This window comes from Pocillopora damicornis, chromosome 4, assembly GCF_964200805.1.
Source record: "Pocillopora damicornis chromosome 4, jaPocDami1.2, whole genome shotgun sequence".
Lineage (NCBI taxonomy): Eukaryota > Metazoa > Cnidaria > Anthozoa > Scleractinia > Pocilloporidae > Pocillopora > Pocillopora damicornis.
The window spans coordinates 19921549-19943700 of NC_142673.1; the positions used below are offsets into that span (position 1 = coordinate 19921549).

At 36.3% G+C, this 22152-nt stretch overlaps 1 protein-coding gene and 1 pseudogene across 2 annotated transcripts; one reads left to right on the top strand and one right to left on the bottom strand.

Annotated features, from left to right (window-relative positions):
• Positions 1–614: 614 nt before the first annotated feature.
• On the top strand, positions 615–8230 carry LOC113686146 (influenza virus NS1A-binding protein homolog B). Its single transcript, XM_027203749.2, has 4 exons — positions 615–1179; positions 1837–2487; positions 4930–5389; positions 5984–8230. The coding sequence occupies exons 1-4, from the start codon at positions 1159–1161 to the stop codon at positions 6826–6828; spliced, it is 1977 nt and encodes a 658-aa protein (XP_027059550.2). The 5' UTR covers positions 615–1158; the 3' UTR covers positions 6829–8230.
• A 96-nt stretch (positions 8231–8326) lies between these two features.
• Positions 8327–14722, bottom strand: LOC113686147 (selenoprotein F-like; annotated as a pseudogene). Its single transcript, XR_016185919.1, has 5 exons — positions 12196–14722; positions 10787–10850; positions 10341–10390; positions 9975–10042; positions 8327–9276 (listed from the first exon to the last, which is right to left on the bottom strand). The product of XR_016185919.1 is annotated as a selenoprotein F-like (transcript).
• Between the last annotated feature and the right edge of the window lie 7430 nt (positions 14723–22152).

A 22152-nucleotide genomic window follows, 5' to 3' on the forward strand; every position in this document is an offset into this window, starting at 1 on the left:
CGCCTTTATGTAATTTACATTGAAATGTAGTATTAGTTTCCAGCCCCTCAAAGTGCTCTTTTCAGGCCGCCCGAATGGGGTCTGTATTTAAGTGGCCATATATGGCCACTTGGTACGCAAAGGGTTAAGAACATATTAAGAACGTTTTCAGGCTCAAATAGTGATAAAAAATTAAGAACGTTCAGCCTCAGCCCCAAAATTAGACATCCTGACAAAAAAATAGGGGTTTTTTCCCACCATGACGATTATTTTTTTAAACCATGATTGTCGAAGTTTTTTTTTTTGGTACAAAATTCAACTGTTTAAATCTTCCACTTTCTTTTTGTCCAGAACGAACGCCACACAAAAGAAAAAGTTGGCTGATCTGGCAAATTCTATAGTGCTTTCGTTTTTCGTTGGATTAAATCTTAATCCAACCCAGCCCGTACCGAACTCTATTCGTCCACGCAAACTCGACCCCTGTCTCATTTGAGATAACTCACGCTTCTAGGATGTCGCAAAAATATTTTAAGAATAAATCAGGCAACACGACAGCTCACATCTTGGGTGCAGGGGTGCTCTCTGGAACATTCTAAAGGCCCCTCATCACATTCTACTTAAAACGTGATCGTTCTCACTTTCCTCACTCGACGTGGTCAGTCAAGTAGAACGTCACTTTGTTTGTCAAATAATATTTCGAGGGAATCTCGGGTAAAATCTCCCTTGCTTTCGTAGCTGTCGCTCATCAATGACAATATTCGTTCAAAAATTTTTGCTTTTGTTTTAAAAATGCTTTTTTTCCGCAACAGAATCGTTCGGGAAAATTATTGTTAGCAACGCGGCTTAAGTACGTGACGTAGGCTATATTTGTTAATGTCAACAGTTGTAAAATTGACAATTCATGATGATACCTATTGTCTGTGAAAACCAATGGTAAGCGGTAACGAGTTCCCAGGTTCTTCGGGCTTCAGGCATTGTACCACGTGAAAAGCAAGGAAGTCTTTCGCTGAGTTGTAATTGTGTGAATGGTGACGAATGGTGAGTTCTGGGTGCCGAAGATTTCTCACATGCAGAGATCTGCTTCTCCAAGAGGTGTTCGTGTTGGGAAATCGTTTTTCGAACTGTGGGCTGTCTTTTTGAGGAGGAACAGCGAACGAAACGCTTCGTGCAGATATCGTAATGAAATCAGCTCAGACGAAGGTAAATTTCTTGAATTAGTTAATGTCTCTAATTCTGTTTTATTAGTTTGGTCCTAGTATTCGACCAGCAATTATACAAAAAACGTTGGAAAACTTGAGGCTCTTACGGAAAGGGTTTTCAACTAGTTTCCTCTATGGTGGTATACCCTAATAGTTTTAATGTCTTCTTTCGAAAGTATTACTGTTGCTGTTGAAATGATAAGTAAAACATTCAAGCTGTTCTTTCTAAGACTTATATGACAAGCGATGTCTGACACGATCGTTCAGATTTGCTTTCCTTCCCCAGTGTAAAACGTGGAGAAAAAGGAAAAGAACGTTTAAGTTTTAATTAACAGTCTGCTTACATGTAGTTTCGTTTCCCGTTTGCCAATTCATGGCCAGCGCGTACGCGCGCTTTCCCGTAAATCTTCAAAAACCTCTATCAAATTTTGGCAAAAGCGTGGGCCTAACTGTAGTTGTTAATTGCATCGATTTTATGAAATTAGGGCTCCACTCGCTCTAGACCGAGAATTTTATTGAGAAACAAATTGAAGCCATATTTCTTCGCGACTTTTTTCTACTACAGCTTAGATTGCGAAACCCTATTTGTTTGTTATTAGTATTTGTCTTTTCATTTTCCGAGCGAAATTACATTTGAAGTCTGGTTTTTATTTCTCAGATCACCGATGAAAAGGAGGAGAATCAGAACATCACGGTCGATGGAAAGTTTTCATTCGAAAACGATAGCCATCTTCGAACAGTCTTCGATGCTCTAAACGAACAACGAAACAGCACGCGCTTTTGCGATGCAGTGTTGAAGGTTGGCGAACGAGAGATTAGGGGCCACCGATCTATTTTGGTCGCAGCCGTACCTAAAATCCTCGATAGACAAGTCAAGAAAGGTGATACCGAGTTTATAGTCGATTTGGAAGGGTTAGATCCTACCGCTGTGGAAGTTTTGGTGGAATTTGTGTACACGGGCAAGCTCCTTGTCACTTCAGACGGCGTTCTGAACTTATTCCAAGCCGCCAAAGGTCTTGGCATGAAACAAGTTCAGGACTCATCGGAGAAGTTTATTCTCGAGAAAATTCTTCCGCTGAATTGGATTGCTCTGAGATCGTTTGCAGAGGGAAACGACTGCCCTAATTTGATGACGGCAATCGACGAATTTATAGCGCACAACGTGGAGGACATCTTCCATAAGAAGGACTTTTTCCAGTTACCTCGGCTGCAGATCGAACTTGCAACTACAAATAATAGACCAGAAGAAAACATTGATCCGGTAAATCTTTGCCAAATGGCCTTAACGTGGGCACAGAAGCAGCTAGAGGTGAGGAATAAATCTTGTAGGCGTTTCTATATTTACTTGTGAGCACTTCCTTCACCTGCCGCTTTTTGACAGCAACGTTCATTCTTGTTATGGACGTTTATTGACAATTCTGCCTTGTAGTTTAATCTGGGCAAAAATAAAAAATAAAAATAAAGGAACGATCAGTCAGTTGTTGTAAAAGTGTCGAAAGCCCTTACACTCAAAGTTCCACAACGAAAGCAGAACTTAGGAGAGTTTTGGCGCTTTTTGCTCGCTACGCGCCAATTTTCATGTTTCGCGGGAAGAATAATTAAGCGCCAGGTCTTGAAATCCAATATCTTGACTAATCAAGGATTAGGGTAAAATGTTTCAGCAGCTTTCGTGCCTGCCCCTTAGATCTTACAGTGACCTCTTAAAATCTGTTCTTTGTTAATTTTACTTTTTACCTTGATTTTTGTCATTATTGCCATGCCCAAATCGGAAACTACTCTAGCTATTTTATATTTTTATGCAAAGTTAGCATAAACTACTTTACATCAAAATTTGTCAAAAGGAAACTCTTTGGAGTAGAATTTTCGCTAATCCCACAAAAATCTCTATAAAGTCAATATATTATAGCAAATTTTTCCCTTGAAAATACTTTCCTTGAAAATTGTTGTTCCAAAATTTGTGCATCATTTTGGATATGGGACAAGCCTCTTCTTTCCAGACACTGGCATGGACTGATTGTAAATTACTGATGATCTGTTTTAGCGAATTAGTATCCTAGGCAATGTATCAGGAAAGGAGGGATCCAAGCCAGAAAAAAAAAGGAGAGAATAATGATGAAAATGGAGTAAACTTAATGAAGCAAAATAATATGAAAAACCCCCAAATAGTCAAATACCCTAATTGTTATCCAGAGATCTTTCAACCAGATTTTTTTTTTGATGAGCTGCAGTAGGACACTCGAAAGAGAAAGACATTGTGTTAATGATTTACATCTGTCAAAGGTTTTATCTTTCTTGCAATTTGCATAATATCAACTATCAAGGCCTCCAACAGACTTGGTCTTATTTGGAAGAAGCTGCAGCACTTCCTGATTTGTTTTTGTAGGGATCAGTGAACCTGTATGTGTAGCACGAGTTCATGTTTTATGTTTTTGTGGCTTTAAATTGTGGGACATTTCATTAACTTTAAACTCAACAATAATATTATTGAATGACTCCCTTTAAAAACTATATGAAGTTGTTAAATTATTCATGGCATCCTAATTCCTTGATTAAAAAAAACTTTCCTCGAGGCAGTGACATTTTGTGGTATTAGTGTATGTGTGATAAAGCCCTTGCAGTTTTCTCGTTTTTCGAGGTAGTGACATTTTGTGGTATTGGTGTATGTGTGATTAAGCCCTTGCAGTTTTCTTCCAGAGATTAAGAGTTATTTCAGTGATTTTTTATGCTGTTTGAAATGACCAATAGAAAAATTTTAGTATAAGCTGACATCCTCTTAATGCCATTTTCTATCAACTCATCTGAGGAAAATGTAAATTTCTTTCCTATGTCAAACATCACTTTTCCTCTCTGATGATGGGTCGTAAAGTGTACCATGAGATCCATATATTTGACTAACTTTTCCCTATGTAAATGCCTTGGTCAAATTACAAAATTGGATCATTGTGAGAGACAAAATCCTCACTCCTTCTTGTTTTGTGAGAGTGCAATGTTTATTTTTCTTTTAAAGTAGTGAAGTCTGCTTTTATTACCATAAATGTTACTCTTTTTATAGAGCTGGAGTACATTTTCTGCACAGTAGACAATACCAAATGAGAAAGTGGATGTGATAATAACTAAATGTGTGAGACAAGACTTTCAGACTTATTTTTGTTTTGTTTTTGTTGTCTTATTAAGCATATTGTTTTAGTCTCTCTAAAATAAAGCTTTCTGTTTTGGTTGTTAAGTGCTTTTTCACATAATAGTTGGGTTATTTTACCATTTGCTCTCTTAACAGGGCACATAGGTAACCTTCTTTCAATGGTTACCTATGTGCCTCAATAACTATCTTTCGATCTTTTGCTGCTGCTGCTGCTCCTCAACTATGGAATTCATTGCCCTATGCAATTAGGAGTAGCCCTTCAATAGCATCTTAAAAAAGACACTCTACATTTTTATTTCAGAAAGCTTTTTTGTGATTTTATGTGCCTTTTAATCTTGTTTTTACTAGGTTTTATGCAATTTATTGTTACGATTTAAGTAGTCAAGGTAATTTTGAAATATTTTTATTTTTAAGGGCTGATGAAAATAGCAATATTGATATCGGCACTATATAAGTATTATTATATTATTGTTATTATAAAATCTGACCCTTCTGAACTGATCAACATGTAATAACATACAAACCTGTACTGTTTTTTTTTTTTTGGTTTATTTTTTTGGGCTAAAAATGAGACATTGGTTTATCAATTGCTATGATGTTTTTGTTTGGCAGCAAGGAAATATCAGCTTGAGAGAACTACTGGAGAAAACCCACATTATGTTCCTGACAGCCAATGAGGAATTAAAAGAGTGCACTATGGAAGATCTTGACTCTGGAGATGAAAAATCCAAGCTTATCATCACAGAGGCTCAACGTGAATACATCCGCTACACGTCACTTGAGCAGCTGGCTAAAGCTGAGGCAAGCACTAGTGAAGATGAAGAGGAATTGATTGTTTTGATGGAAAACAACAACAACAAAAGAAACAGAAACACTCATATGATTCAGGATTTCAATGTGATCGGTGCCACTCAAACCAGTGACAGTGGCTGTGTGGGTGTTGCTCATGTCGAAGGGATGCTGGTAGCCATATCTATTCATAGTCAAGCCTCAACATGTGCCAACATGTCAGACTCTGGTGACTCCTGCTGCTCTGGAGAAGAATGGGTGCTCATAGCCCCAATGAGCAGAGGTGTGTAACAGTGTAAATTCTCTTGTCCAATTAACAAGGATGTATTGAGTAGTGGAAGGGAGAGTTACTTATTTAATCATGGGAGTGATGGTAAATGATTAAGAATTTGAGATGAGAGCATAAAAATTTGTCCCATCCACATTAAAACATTTATTTTTTCAATAAAATTCAGCTATTTTCTGCTTTTTAATTAGTAACCATGCTAAATGAATGTAACTGGCTTTCATGAACAGTAACATAATCTGTTGTTGGATTAGTTTCTGCTAGGAACTCACAAAACTCTTTTTAATTGAATTTACAGGAATAAAGCATTCAGATTGGCTCAGCTACTGGTAGTGCTTAAAATGAAAGTCAAATATAAACTACGGCCACATTGAAGAAAATCTAGTTACAAACAACAAAACTTATTTGTTATCTGGAACAATTCAAAACCTGGATCTAAGTGTTGGTTTGTACCCTGTTAAATTTTTAATGAATATGTGAAGTACATGAAGGTTAACCAAGAAGCTGTTGTGCTGCATTGGTAGGTAATTGGAACAAAAGGAAAGTGGGAAGAAGACCGATGACAGGTGTAACTGTTTTTTTTTTTATCAGGTCGCTGTAGTGTGGGAGCAGTCGAACTAAATGGAAAGCTGTATGCCATTGGTGGTTATGATAGGGGCGACTGTCTAAACACAGTGGAACAGTATGATTGTGAGACAAATGAGTGGATGCCTGTCACAAGCATGAACTCGCATAGGGGACGGCTGGAGTCAGAAGTGGTGAATGGGAAGATATTTGCCATAGGAGGCTCCAATGGAAACACTGAACTCAACACCATGGAAACTTACGATGAATCTACCAACATTTGGAGCTTTGGACCCCCCATGATACAAAGCCGATGCAGTTTTGGAACAGGAGTCGTTGATGGATGCATTTATGCAGTTGGGGGCTACCAAGGTCCCAGAAACCTGAAAAGTGTTGAAGTTTATAGTCCAGAGAAAGGGGAGTGGGCCAGGGTGTCCCCAATGAACACAGAGAGAAACAACCTGTGTGTGGAAGCCTTGAATGGAAAGCTATATGCAATTGGGGGGTACAATGGATGGACTTGTTTCAATACTGTGGAGTGCTATGACCCTGAAGAAGATCGATGGTATTTGGTTCCACCCATGAAGACAGCCCGTCGGGGGGCTGGTGCAGCAGCACTTCATGGTAAATTGTTTGTGATTGGTGGATCTGATGGCACGAATTTCCTCAACAGTGTAGAGTGCTATGATCCCTCAACTGATGAGTGGAAAACAGTGGCTAGTTTGAACATTCCCCGCCATAATGTTGGAACTGTGGTCATTAAAGACCACATCTACACCGTGGGAGGTTTTGGTGGCACATCATTTCTGAAGAGCATTGAATGTTATGACGCAAAAAATGACAAATGGAACTGTTTTGTTAGTTCCGATTGAGAGATTAGTTCATTCAGAAACTGCAGCATCGGCATCTATCTTGATTACAAAACAATTATAAAGGAGTGGACTTCATTTTAATCCTGGAAAGGATATTGATTTAATTTTTCATTGTATTTGTATTTGAGCTTCCTGGATAGGTTTTGGAAGTATATTAGTTTTAATATTAATTTATTAATTTATTAGAGGTAGATTTTATAAAATTTTATATTTTAGAGTTGATGAACATAGTTTAGTCCACCACTTTTCCAAAAAAAGTACAAACCATGAGTGATGCAATTCTCTTTCATTAACATCAGTGATTTTTTCAGCCTTTGTATTTTCAACCATACCTATAATACATTTATCCTTGCAGATTTGGTACTTGCTCCTGACAATATTTTATTTTAAAGTGACTCATTTTCAGTCACATTAAAATTGAGTCTTTAGTGGAATTGAACTGAGTTTTTTACATTTAGTCTGGAAAAGATTACAGAAATGTGAAACCTGTACTTAATATATAAATACTGTTAGAAAAAGGCAAACAAGCTCAGCACAACTTAAAACATGAGCTGTTAGTTGTTGATTTGTACCTTTGTGGTGATGCAGAATGTTACAGTAGATTCCATAATTAAACCTCTGTTATGTCTGGTTATAAGAGTTTTTGTTGGAAAACACATATTGGAGTTTGGAACTCATGAAAGTTGACATAATTTATTTAAATTGGCAGAATTTTAGCAGTAATCTGTGATCTGTCAGTGAACCCAAAGGCAAATTTGTGATTTGATTTTAGAGTTACATTAAGGTTTTAAGTTATTTGATGTTAGTTGTTGATTAGTTGACTGCTTAAAATTTTCTTGCCAATCAAAAACAATTTACAGAGTGTTTCTTATTTAAGTCGTGTTTTGAAACGAGAAAGAAAGAGAAGAGAAAGTTATTTAGAATTAATGACTGGTCAAAAGTCAACAAATGTTGAATGGCATGGGCTTGATTCAATTTTTTCTTGCAGTTTCTTGTTTACTATTATGCTTAAAAACCTTAAAAGCATTGGCATGTTAGGGAGCAGCTGAATTATGTAATTTTTAGTAAACAATGTGACGTGAAGTTTATTCAGCTTGCTTTAGCTTAATCACGTCATCTTGAAGGGAGAGGAATAAATATGCCCTCTAGTGTACAACTACTAATATTTATTAACACATTGGTTGAGATGCTCTGTGTTTTGGGAAGGAAGTGTTGAAGAGCCAGAGTGACTGCTGAAAAATGATTTTTGAAGACTTTCACAGTAAATGTAAAACTATTTAAGTAAGCATTGAGTAAACCCATCTATGTGGTTGCAAAAACTTTTTTAAATATTTTAACATGCAAGGACTTGTTTAAGATACTATGTCTTTGCATGAGTGTGAATAAAATATGATTAGTGAAATGCAGCATAATTTTTTTCAATATTGTCCTGTTGGATGTTCTTGGAAAACGTCATTACTCATTAATAAGTTTGCTGAGTAAGTTATGCAAAACAGGATTCCACCAGAAACAATACTTTTATTAAATAGCATTTTTATACAAGAGTCCCCAAATGAGTTCCCAAAACAACATATCTAACAGGCAATTGAAGATGGATGTATCACTAATATCATTCTGTTCAAAGCCTCCAACTTTACAAACTCGTATCTAGTTTACTGTAAAGTCATCATGAAAACAGAGCATAAATTAGCTGTCATTTTTCCCAAAAAAAGGTTATTTGTGAGAATTTATAACTTGTGTTACCTTCAATGGGCTTATGGATAAAAGCTTGTTAGAGTTTGCTTACTAGTAGCTTTTCATGCACAAGATCAATAATATTGTTAAGATTACATTGCCTTTCAGAAACGTGTAAACTCTGAGACTGTTACTCACACTTACAATTTCCTTTGAAAGGAATCATTACTGTAAGAGTCATTGAAAGACAGAAACAAAAAAAATGGATCTAACTCCTTTCATAACCTTTTGAAACATTGCACCAGCTTGCTGCAAGGTCCATAATGTGATTGAAGGCTGTTAAAAAAATGTCACTGATGTCATCCCAATTTCAGGAGTTTGCATGCTACTGAAAAGCACTGCAGTATGTTTCGCAACAAATAAAGGCATAGCTAGTGAAAGGTTCTGGAACTACTTTCCATAATATCTTATTCCCACATGTTGACATTCTCTTACTACTCTGATGCCATCTATTGAGACAGCTGGTGTTTAAGCACTTCTGAAACAACAGACATTTCTGTTTTTAAAGTTTTTTTTTTTTCAACAAATATTAAAGAAGTCCTTTGGACACAATTTCCTCCAACTTCATACACCTATCATGGTTTTACATGAAGTTTTCATCATAATGTACAAGGTTTCTTCTCATTATATATTTTTCTAATAACTAAATAATTTTATTTTGCAAGTCTCTCATTGAGAAATTCTTCCACACTGTCAGTGTTCCACTTCTCAATGCTGAAAAAAAAAAAAAAAAAAAAGGAATCAGGACTACTTTTAGGCTTCCTAAATTTGATTCATAAAAATAAAATGATTAGTTATTTACTGTGCAGAGCAACATTATTATTTTTTTTACTTTGTTAGATTCAACATCGAAGGGAAAAAGAAAATCTTATAGAGCCAGAAGTTGCACCTTTCATCCCTGAAAAATGTTATCAGTATCTGAACCATCTGGTCAGAGTATAACATGATTTGGTATAATATGATTTGGCTTAACCCTTGTTCACTTGATTTAATACCAAACTCTCATCACTAATTTACAAGGAAATGTCCAGCAGCTAGAAGGGAGAATTAACAATCAGAACTTAGGAGTTAAAGGGTTTTCCCTAAGGTCCCAATCATGGTACTTCTCTCAACTATCTGCCATTTCCTTCCTATAACCTTGGTTCAGAGAATCTGGTGCTGAGTCAAGCATGAATTTGTAAGTTAATGGTTCCCAATATTCTCATCACCTGTCTGCATATTGTATCGATATTGTGAGGAGAAATTACATCTTGAACACCCCTGGAAATGAAAGGGTTAAGACCCTTGGATGCAATAAGCTTAGCAACTTTTTAACAACACTTAAGTACTTCTGCAACCTTCTTCCTATTGTTAGTTGACAGTAAAATTATTATAACTAATTTAAAAATTAATCACAAATATCATTTACTCACCTTAGAACTTCTTTCACCTCGTTACTCTCATCATGAAGCTTTAGAACAGGGTCGGCTCCTCGTACGAACTAGAAGGTACAGTTTAGAAAAATTCTTTATCAAAACCATCCAATTTTTTATGGACTAGTGAACTAATTTCAATAAAGATGGGACAATAAGTTCATCTGTACATTAGTATGGAATACTTTAAAAAGAGCTACCTAATTGGGCACATGCCTTAAATCTAAATGAACATTAATCGATACAGTAAAATAGTGCTTCTCTTGATTTTCAATATTTCCTTTCCTTTGTTTTTTCCTCTCTTTATAACTCAACATATTCTCTCTGAGTTTGCTTTTTACAAAATTTAAGAGCTATTCTACTCACGTTTATCCTAAGATTAGGGAACTTCTCAGGCCTGTCACTACGGACAAAGGCTGTAAAAACAAACATACAATAATGATACTGAGGCAGAGGTATAAAGCAATTTAAAACAATGTTAATACTGGTGAGTGAATTTCACCTTCAAGAGAAGAGATATCTTATAATTTCATGTTGAAATGTAATACAAACTAGTGGTTGACACTAAGTGCAAAAAAATGTATATTAAAAACAGAACTTAAAATAAAAAAAAACAACAACAAACGCAGATTTGAAAAATCACAAACTTATTTCTTTCTTAGATTCTTTGGGATTATCAAATAATATTTAGTAATATTAAAAAAAAATATGAGTTGACATCAATAAATTGTTTTCCTGTTAAATAATTATAATAGAGTCTCAATAATAAAAATTTACAGTTTTAAATTGAATATTGGATAAGTTTTTCTCACCCTGTATCTGAGGGAACCTCCCCAGCTTTCAGTTGCACACTTCAAGAGTACCAAAAGCGTATCTCTACAAATAATAACACAAACTGTCAAATTCTGTTATACCAATGACCTGTCTTTTACCAAGACAGCTTACTTCATTTAAAATAGGAAAGTGTTCAGTTTGTAACCATAATAATCCAACATATATTCAATGCAATGCATAAAAATGTGAAACACATTTAAATACAAAAGAACTTGAACCCTTCATCTCCCAGAAGTGATTTATATGTAACTTCTCCTTACAATATCCATACACTATCTAACAGACAGGTAATGAGATAAGTCAAACCTATCAGTTAGAGGTTGTTATCATGATATAACACCAAATTCGCGTAACTTTTTTACAAGGAAATGTATAGCAGCTAGATGGGAGAGTTAGCAATCAGATCTTGGGAGTTAAAGGGTTTAAAAAAAAAGTATCATATTCTGGATGCAAATTGGTTGGTTCTTAATTCTTAAACTTTTATGAGTAACCAAGAGAGAATTTCTCCTTACATTATCAAATCGATATCAGGCAGGCAAGTGATGACAAAATACAAATGTCAATTAGGGGATTCTTAGTTGATCCTCTACCAAATTCTCTCTGCACTAACACCATAAGAATTGTATGGCAAACAGTAAGGGGGAATTACTAATGATATCTCAGAAGTGAAAGGGTTAACTTAAATGATTTAAGCAATAAACTGCACTTTCCATTAACCAGCATTATACCAAATGCAGTGGAGGCATGGTGGCCTCATGGTTAGTGCACTTGACTCCGGATCGGGTGGTTCGGGTTCGAGCCCTGGCCAGTGCTTCTCTTCACCCAGGTGTACAAATGGGTATCAGCAAATGTGCTGGGGTAACCCTGCAATAGACTAGCATCCCATCCAGGGAGGAGTAGCAATACTCCTAGCCGCTTCATGCTAAGAAAAATGGAGTTAAGCACCAGCCATGGGCCACTTAAGCCCATATAAAGGCTTTACATATACCAAATGCAGGATGTTGGGATAACAAGAGAATAGTTTGTACATCACGAGTCGCAGGTGAATGATTTACAAACTTCTGCAAACCTTCAAGCTGGAGGAATGATGGTTTTTTTGGCCAGAGATTGGTTGCAAGTGACTTGTCAAATGACATCACCTGTTTAGTCCTATTTGTTAATTTTTATACCATAGATGCACAGTGTGCTAGACCACAAGGGTTATTGATTTGCTGATTTTCAGCACTGTAACAGTAGTAACACCTTGACATCGATAAAAACCCATCGTTGCCTTTGATTGATGGATCATCATCGACTGTCGATTGTATCAATTAAAACTGCTGGACCCTACGACCATGTGAAAATCGTTATGAGGCTTTCGGTCGGTAAAAATCTATCTTACACAAACCTTCGTGGCTTCTTCCTGGCCATCAGCTTGACAACATTTTCGACAATTCTGCTCTAACGAAGGTTCGGATGTGAGATTGAAAGGTTTTAGCTCGTCACATGAGCTACAGATGAGATTCACTGAAAATCCTAAGTCTCTGCATTCTTCTGGTGTTAATTCTGCAAGAGTTATCTGAATTAAGGTCAAGAAAATGGAGAGGAAAGGCGAAATATAAATCTTCCAATCCATTTCTAACAGCTCACCAAACCGCCTGATGAGCGTACTCGGTCCAAGTCTCTTCTCGGTCTTATTTGATCGAGGTTGGAAAAAAAATCAGTAATCACTGTAAACCCTTAAATACAGTCAGCCAATCAGGAAAGACTGTTAGCTTGCTTTTTGAGCAAGAAATCCGGCGCGAATGATGGGCAAATCCTGATCAAGAAGCAGCCCACGTGGGAAATGTCATGGCACAGTTTGTTGAAGCGCGACCGCGACCATCCAGTCGAGCAATGAAAGCAGTTTGTCAACTACATTCCGAGTGAGATAAAAGTTTTTCGGTTTGGTCTTACAAGTACAAAAAATTGGAAAAAATGTTTTAAACACAGAAGTATCAGCCGTTTCCGACGCAAATCAGTGGTAAACCCTTGTAATGGGTCGGCTGTTATAGTAAACCCTTGAAATTCTGCTAGCCAATCAGGAAAAAGTATGAGCTATTTGGTTCGGCATGAAACCTGGCGTAGTTTTCCAAAGTCTTCAATCGTCTTTCGACAACAAGAAGGCAAACATTTTTTGGTAAGTTACCCAAATCTATCTTTTTGCTATCACTCGCTTTGTTTATGACAAAAAAATATTAAGCAACGTCCCAAGCTCTTGGAATAGGAATGAAAAAGATTGACAAACAATGTAAGAGTTCTTTTAGTTCTTTAATGACTTCTGTCTAAAGTTATGTTACGAGAACTTGTTCCCTTCCTTTTGTCATGTTTCAAGATTTAAGTCCTATAACTATGACTTAATTTTTTAAAATGATATTTATCCATAATTAAATATATATTTTTATTTTCAGACGTAACTTTCCGTGGAAAGCAAAGGAAACCTTAGCGAAAATTGAAGAATTCTCGCTCCTGAATCAAACAAATGGTTTCACTCTCAATGTCGACAATGCCCGCGATTTTTCAAAAAGAGAAACGAAAACTTTTCCAGGTGAGCATCTATCTACTGTTTTGTATGTCATTATTTACTTATAACTAACTTTTCACCGGAGTTTCTTTTAACCTTAAATGCAAAAGCAACTTACGCTCGTCTCAAAAACTTTTTTATGCGGCGAACTTATTAACTGGAGGTCTCTCCCAAAAATTTTCAAACAGCACGATTGGTAAAATATAAATTATGTATTCAACCTAAATAGCAAGTTTTACTTCGTTTAGGAAATAAATTCACACTTTCAGAATCCAATTTCTGCACAGAAAAAGCTTGCGAGGAACCGTGCTTAATTTTTGGCGGGAAATGGTTTTCTGACATTCTTATTAGTAAGGAAAATCCTTCCCTTCTCGGAAAATAGCTATTTATCATTTCCTTTTTAAATAGCAAATTTGCTTCGTTGGGGATTAAATTCACTCTTTCAAAATCAAATTTTTGTACAGAAAAAGCTTGCGAAGGACCGTGCTAAAAATTTAGCGGGAAACGGCATTCTGACATTTTTTTAAGCAAGGAAAATCCTTCCCTCCTTGGAAAAATAGCTTCATTTATCATTTGCTTCGTTTTCTACGTTATTTTTCTCGTTTAGAATCAATGTTTTTCGCAAAGTGATTGAGGTTCTAATTTTTTTAATTTGGCGGGAAAGGTTTTCAAGTATCGAGGTTAAGAAAACAAAGCAAAATTACTGCGTATATGATTGAGGTTGGTTTACTGCTTCCTTGTTACGCTACGCGCTAAACATTTATTGGAAAAATTCCTCCACCAAACATATAATCCTCAGTTTAGTCTGTGTGAAACTGTTGAAAATTATTTCAGCGAACCGTTCTTGAAAGTATCTGAAAAGTGATTTTATCTGAAAAATTTTACAATGCAACTTTACTGAGTTACTTTCCTGAGTAAATGCGCCGCAAGGCATAACAGGGTCATACACTAACAGTTCTTTGTTTTTGACATTAAAATGGTTTATTTTATCTCTCTGTGCGTTGTCTACGACCATTACAAATGGTTTTTTTTTCGCACAGAAGTGCTCATAAAAGATAATTCATCTGTAAAATTGGCCATTAATTTAGAGTGCGGCTATGCCACAACTAAAAAAATCTTTAAAACAGATCTCTTACTCAGTCAATGGTGGTTAAAAAAACATTTTTGTCTACATTTAGTCTCACTCCACTTGACTTGGAAGGCAGATCTTTACTGTGCCATCTTTAACAAGAAGCCGCTTTAACAAGAGGCCAATATACTATCTATCCACAGGATTGAACTAGCCAATGTGAATCAGAGTACTCAATCTAAGCCAATAGCTCCAGTACAGAATAAATCAACCCAACTCCTGGCGGAACAACCCGTAGTTCACAGTGAAACAGATCAGTAATCCTGACCCAAGAGTCTACTTTAGTGCTTTCCGTTCCCGCTTGGGTTAAAGAGACACAACCCTGGTGAGAAATCAAGGCGGTGGTTAGTGAAATTGGGATGGGATGGGAGGGTAGATAGATCTCTGGTTGAGCCTTACACATCATACATGCATACACTTTCGGTAGAGGTCTATGTACCTCTGATTCGGCTTAACATAACTTTAGTTAATTTAGTTAATATGCCCCTGGGGAAGGGATGGGTCCTTCCCTTTTCCCTTTCATAACTGGGTTGCTTTTCAGGTTCATTCGGCTGGCACATAATCATTTAGTCAACAGCAAATTCTATTCGGCTTCGATTTACTTCGTTCCGGTTCAAGTCTGTCTTCACATCTCAATGGTTTCAACTTTCGCTGGAGCACATTTCGACTTCACAGGATACATGCCTATGTTTGATGATGCATTTGACTCCCTGCTCAGTTGCGCCCAGGTCAACTATTTATTTTTGACATTTCACTTAACAGTCTTAACACTGATAAGTGAAATATTGTCAGTAAGGTTCAACCAGATAATAACTTTTAATCTATACTACTCAATGGTTTTCACCACTCATTTCTGGTTTAGAGGTCTATTCCAGGTATAAGCAATTGATCAGGTGTCATAGGTTAGGACTCTAAGTACATACATAACCTCGTGCCTTTATTTCTGCATTGCTTAGAATTGGCAAAGACATTTCAAAATTGAACCAAGAAATAATTAATAGAGGACTTTTTGTATTCATCCTGATTAATTGGGGGAAGTACTGAAGAAAAAAAAACCATGAAAAAAGAAATTCAAAGGCATGAGGGAGAGGGATCTTTGGGACAATGCACACGCCCTAGAATAGACTTTCTTTGTCATCATTAACAAAAATCATCCAGCCAAGAGAAGGAGGATAAGAAGTCAGGCAGTTGCCATAGAGACACAGGCAGTTAGCATACTGATAGTGGCAGGTATTGGGGAGAATTCGGTCACTAAGGCAATGTTGACACTTAGTCCATCACCAGTGTCTTCTTGTCAATTTTGCCTGGTGATAGGAATCTCTTCAATTCCAGGAAGTCAGTAGGTAGTCTTCAAAAACATAAACAGCCTATGAAAGACTGACAACAGGTACCACTACAAGGAGCTTCAAGACAACGACAAGCATGGATGCCTGGCAGAGAATCATTCTAGTCTTTTGGTGCCCAAAGAATTGTAGGATTTTGACAAGTATTGCTGTAGACTAAAGCTTCAATACAGGCATTAGTTGCCTTCCAGAAATTTCGACTAGTTAGGTAACATGTCTCCATTGGCCTCTTTCCCTCGGAACCTTTCATCTCATGATGTTTACCTTGGAGAGGTTATTAACCTCAGGGCATGATCCCCTTTGCTATTATCTTCCAGTATGTACAGTTCAAAGCTGTTAATAGCAATTCATTTCATCCCAGCCTGATCCAATACAATCTTTTTCATATCATCGGTTATGCCCATTACTTCACTTCACTGTCTGTGTGAAGTGCTCATCACAAAAATTTCCCTCTGTCCCCAAAAACAACAAAATAGAAGATAAGTGCTTCTTCTGAGACCATGCATAAAATTCAACTTCCTAAAGACAGGAAGCATGAAAAATGGATCTCAACCTTTTCAGCTAAGATTAAAGGCCAAAGATGGAATGAAGACAGAAGATAGACAGCTGACAAAAGAAGACAAAAGGACCAAGAAAGAGTAAGGAAAGAAAATCAAAAACAGAAGACCCTGGAGCGAGGAAGAAAAAGAAATGAAGAAAAAGTACAGAACTAAGAAATGGGAAAAAAAGGAAGACAGATGACAGAATTAATTCTTTAGACTAGAAAATGAGGACGTAAGTCTGAAGAAAAGAACAGTGATGAAACAGGACTTAAGGAAAGACAAAGAAGACTGAAGAAAGATCACAGAAGTCAAGACCAACAAAAGCAAAATGAGGAAAGAAAGAAGATGAAAAAGACCTAAGACAGAATATAGTTGAATGACTGAAAAATAAAGACTTTATAGGGAAGAAAGAAGACTACAGTACAAGAGAGCAGAAAGAAAACTGAACAAAGAATAAAAAACAAAACAGATGGAAGATGGAAGAAAAAAAGACTAAATGATTGATAGACATAAACAAGAAATAAGACAATTGTAACAAGGCAGTAGAGAGGACACTGAATCAAAAGTAAGAAGACTAAAGACAGGAGAAAGACTGAGAATGGCAAAGAAGAAAACTGAGAACTTAAGAAGAGCAAACATAGTAAAAGACTGAACACAGAATACAGAGGACTGAGAAAACAAAACAATAAAAAAAGAAGACTGAGAAAAGAAGAGAGAAGACTGGAGAGAGAAAAAGGAAGACTAAGATCTGCAGAAGGAAGACAGAAAAAAGATTACTGAAGACAGAGAAAGAAAACTGAAAACAAGAAAAAAGAGAGAAAACTAGAGAAAGATAAATAAGACAAGCAAAAGAAAAAAGAAGACTAGGGAGGGAGAAAAGAAGATTGAGAACAGAGAAAAAAGAACAATGAGAACTGGTTAAAGAAGACTTAACCTAGGAGGAGGCAAACTGAAAACAAAAGAAAATAGACTAAAGAAAGGAGGAAGATGATTGAAGGCAGAAATGAAGAAGACTGAGAACTAGTGAAGGAAGACTTAATGCGTATGAAAGAAGACTAAAGACAAAAGAACGAAGACATGGAACATAAATCAATGGACTGAGAATGGACAAAAGAACACTGACGACAAAACAAAGAAGTAGAAAAGATGAGAGAAGATGGGCAGAAAAAAGGCTTGAATCAGAAGAATGGAGACTGGGGACAGAAAAAAGAAGACTGTAAATAAAGATGAAAACAGGACAGAGGAAAGAGGACTGAGGACTAAGGACAGAGGAGTGAAAACAGAACAGAAATTGGAGGATTATGAACAAAAGAAAGAGGACCAAAGACACACCAAAAAAGACATAGAAAAGAAGAGGACCAAGGACATAACAAAGAAGACTGAAATAAATGAAGACAGACCGGAGGAAAGAGGGCAGAAAACAGAAAACAGAGAAATGAGAAAAGAAGACTGAAGAAAAATAAAAAATACCTAGAAAACAAGAACAAAGACTGAGGAAAGACATAAGAACACTGGATGTAAAGAATGAAGACACGAAAGTGGAAAGAGGACTAAAGAATAAAGACAGAAGAAAAAAGATGGAGAACAGAAAACAAAGGAATGAGAACAAAATGAAGAGGACTGAAGAAAAAACATAAGAGACATAGAAAAGAAGAAAGAAGACTATGGACAGACAAAAAAAGGCTCGCGTCAGAAGAAGACTGAGGATAGAAAAAAGAAGGCCAGAAATAAAGAATGAAGACAGGGATATGAAAAGAGGGCTGAAGAATGGAGACTTATGACTGAAGAAAAAAGAAAGAAGACTGAAGATAGCGGAAAGAAAAATGACAACAAAAGACTAACAATCGAAGAAAGAAAACCAAAGACAGAAAAAATATGAATGAAAATAAAAAATGAAGATAGAAAAGTAGAAAAAAGACTGTTGACTGAAGATGGAGGACTGAAGACAAAAGATAGCAAACTGAAGACAAGAGGGAGAGGAATGAAGGCAGAATGAAGAAGGCTAAAGACAGAAAAAGGAGGAAAAAGAAAGAAGACTGAAGACAGAGGAAAGAAAACTGATAACAGAAAACTAAGAATTGAAGAAATAAAACTGAAAACAGAAGAAATATGGATGAAAATAAAAAAAATTAAGACAGAAAAGTAGAAAAAAAGACTGTTGACTGAAGACAGAGGACTGGAGACAAAAGATAGCAGACTGAAAAGAGGAGGGAGAGGCAGAAAGAAGAAGGCCATGCAAAGACAGAAAAAGAAGACTGACGACAGAGGAAAGAAAACTGACAACAGAAGACTAAGAATTGAAGAAACAAAACCGAAGATAGAAGGAATACAAATGAAAATAAAAAATGAAGACAGAAAAGTAGAAAAAAGACTGTTGACTGAAGACAGAAGGGAGAAGAATGAAGGAAGAAGGAAGAAGACTGACAGAAGAAAGAAAAAGAAGACAGAAGGAAGAAGAAAGATGACTGAAGACAGGAGAAAGAAAACTGACAACAGAACACTGAGAATTGAAGAAAGAAAAGCAAAGACAGAAGAAAATAGGCATAAAAATAAAAAATGAAGACAGAAAGAAGACTGAAGACAGAGGGCAGAAGGAAGAAAAATAAAGAGAGAAGACTGAAAACAAAAGAAAGAAGATTAGACAAAGAGGAAGACTGAGAACAATACCAGAAAACTGAGAACAAAGGAAAGAAGACTGAAGACTGAAGAAGGAACATTAAAGACAAAAGAGAGAAGACAGAGAGCAGAACAGGAGACTGAGAATAGAAAGAGGAGGAAGAACTGATTAAAGACTGGACACAAAAGAAGAACACTGATAATGATGACTGAAGAATGGAGACTGAAGACAGAAGGAATAAAATTGAAGACAGAAGGCAAAAGGGAGCACTTAAAGGATCACTGAAGACAAGTCAGATGAAAAAACAGGAAGAGGACTGGGGCAAAGAAAAAAGAGTGACTACCTCAGAGAGAAGACTGAAGACAGAAGGAAGATAGCAATGAAACCTAAAGACTGAAAAGAGGAAGACTGCCAGAAGATACAAGAGAGGCAAAAGAAGAGAAAATAGTATAAAATGAAGACAGACAAACAAAAAATGAAGAATGAAAGGAAGAAACTAGAGACACAAGAAAAGCATACTGAAGAAAGTTGACAACAGACAACTCAGATGAAGGAAGAATGAAGAAACAAAAATAATGTAAAAAGAGGAAAGAAGACTGAAGGATATAAAGACAGAAAATGGAATAGTAAGTTGACTGATGAAGACTGACAAAAACAGGAAAAAAATGGCAATGCTCATCATCACCTGCTATCCTCCTTTAACAAATAACACTGGATTGAAATAACCCTAGCACAAGATAAAAGCTACTCATTGGTTTAATCTAACATTCAGGTGTACGACTTCCAGAGGAATTAATTCATGGCCCAAGTATTTTCCCTCTTATTGATTCGCTATTCTCTGATTTTGCTCTGGAGATTTGAATTTGAGGTCAAACTACCCAGGGTACTTGAGAAGTCAATAATTTGAGTTAGGACTAATTTTTTGTTTATACAACAAGATCATTTCCTCTCTTGATAAGACTGTCAACTTATGCAGTCAGTTCCTATAGTGGCTTGTTTTGACCTACTGTTCACCGAAACAGTTCCAATGAGTCCAAAGGTTGACTATCAGTCATGGTGATATCAAGAAGGCCTACTCAAATGAGAGGATAATGGATCTGTTACAGAATGCTAACTTGCTGCCTTGTCTCATTGATCTGTCTGGACTGCCTGCACCACTAGCCAAGTACACAAGATAACCTCTACAGCACGGAAAATCATCCAAAGACATCAACTGTAGCAGTCTCAAATGGGCTGATTTGAAAACAGGAATTTCATGTGGGATCAAGAAGTTAAACTAAAAGATGATACTCCTGATCACTTGATTAAGGGGCTGGCATTATCAGTTATTCTACTTTTCTGCATCTTTGCCCTTCTTCCACTGCTTATGACTTAACACTAATGCAAAATGTAACTGAAGAATATGTCTAGCAACTGCTTGTTGATAGGCCAACTTCCTGGGATGAAAGACTGAATGTGAGTGCCATAAGGTAGGTTTTACAACTTAGCTCAAGGTATGTGGCTAGTGCAATCTGTATGTCATATCCAATGCAAAGCAACATCAATTCTCAATCTTCACTCTGTACAGTCTGCACGGAAAACACTCCTATCTGGATTCCAGAATAAATCTACTTTTTATGACTTCTGTTGTTTTATATAAGGATGATGACTGAATTTTTCTGCATTCACTTCCCTAAGAAAAATGTGAAGCTTGAAACTAGATGTGTTATTGCTGTGTGATATAACAAACAGTTGCCTAGGTTATTTAGCTTAAGTTTCAATTTTGGTTTTTCGAATCTTTCATAATTAAGCTCTCCATTGTGATCTTTCAAGCTATTGGCACAAAAAAGCTTGGTATTGACATTTGTTTGATAGCAAGCAAATATTGCAAATGCAAATGGATCAGGAGGCCCTGGGTGTCCCAAGACACTAGGACACTCTTGGCTTTCACTGTCCACAAAATTTTTAGTGTAGGAGCGCACTCCCCAACCATAGATTATTTTAGGTCCTGTGGATTTCTATCATGATTGTGAACAGTGTTGTTACCACTGCAAAGCATAGTAGATAATTATACATCATATCAAAGAATGGTACAGCTCATTTTCGGGAGCATTAGAGGACAGAGGACAGCAAGAAGTCATGAAGAGAAAGGACTACAATATTATAATTGTAACTAGAATAACTTAAATACTTGAAATAGAAAACAATAAACCACAAAACATTGTTGTCTGTTTGCCTTCTTCTCAGTTAAGTTTATATTTTACACTTAAATGTAACACTAACCAATGAGATTCTTTCATTTCAGCAATATAATTTTTTTTCTTCTACAGGTGGAACAAATTTTGCTTGCAGCTCAGTTTCGGGGGCACAAAAACTGAATTGTCCATTTTCGGGCCCTGAAAAATTATTTCGAAATTTAAAAAATTGTTGTAAGATATATTTTCATCGATTCAATAAAAGGCAAAAACTAGATGACTCAGTTTATTTTATCAAACACTAACTACAATTACAAGTCATAGAGTAATTTCTTTTGCAGCTTAATAATAAAAGGATTTTATTTCAGGACACATATTGTAAGGAATGTAATTTAAGCTTCATTAAACATAAATTTCACTAGTTTTTTAGGCTATTTCTTGGCTAAAAGCTGATTTCTAATCATTTTCTCTTTTCCTTTTCAGAACTGTTTCATCCTCTTTATTGCAAGTCTAACTCTATGTTTTGCAGACAAAGAGATCCAAGGGTTAAAAACTGTACCTACAGAAAGTTTAAAAAATAGAGATTGATCTAATCATATAATCACTTCATTTTTCAGGTTTGCCTTGCAGACAGTTCACCCATCAATCTGTATAATTGTTTTTCAGAAGATTAGACCATTTAGGATCATGTCCTACAACAAAAATGGGTCAGAATAAATATTTAATGGAAAACAACCATCAAGTTGAATGTTTTACTAACAGTTCCTTATAGATGCTCAACCAATGAACTCTTGACCAAAATAGCCATTGCATGAAACCAGAACCAAGATAAAGCTTAAAAAGTGGTGCTGATTGATCTAGAGACATCTACCAAGATCGTACAGATACCTGCCCTCTTGCAGTACAAAAAGCAATAGGAGAGGACAGAAATAGCCCAGATCACCCAGGTAACCACTATGTTAAACACAGCTTTGAATTCTCACCAAAAAGAGCTTTT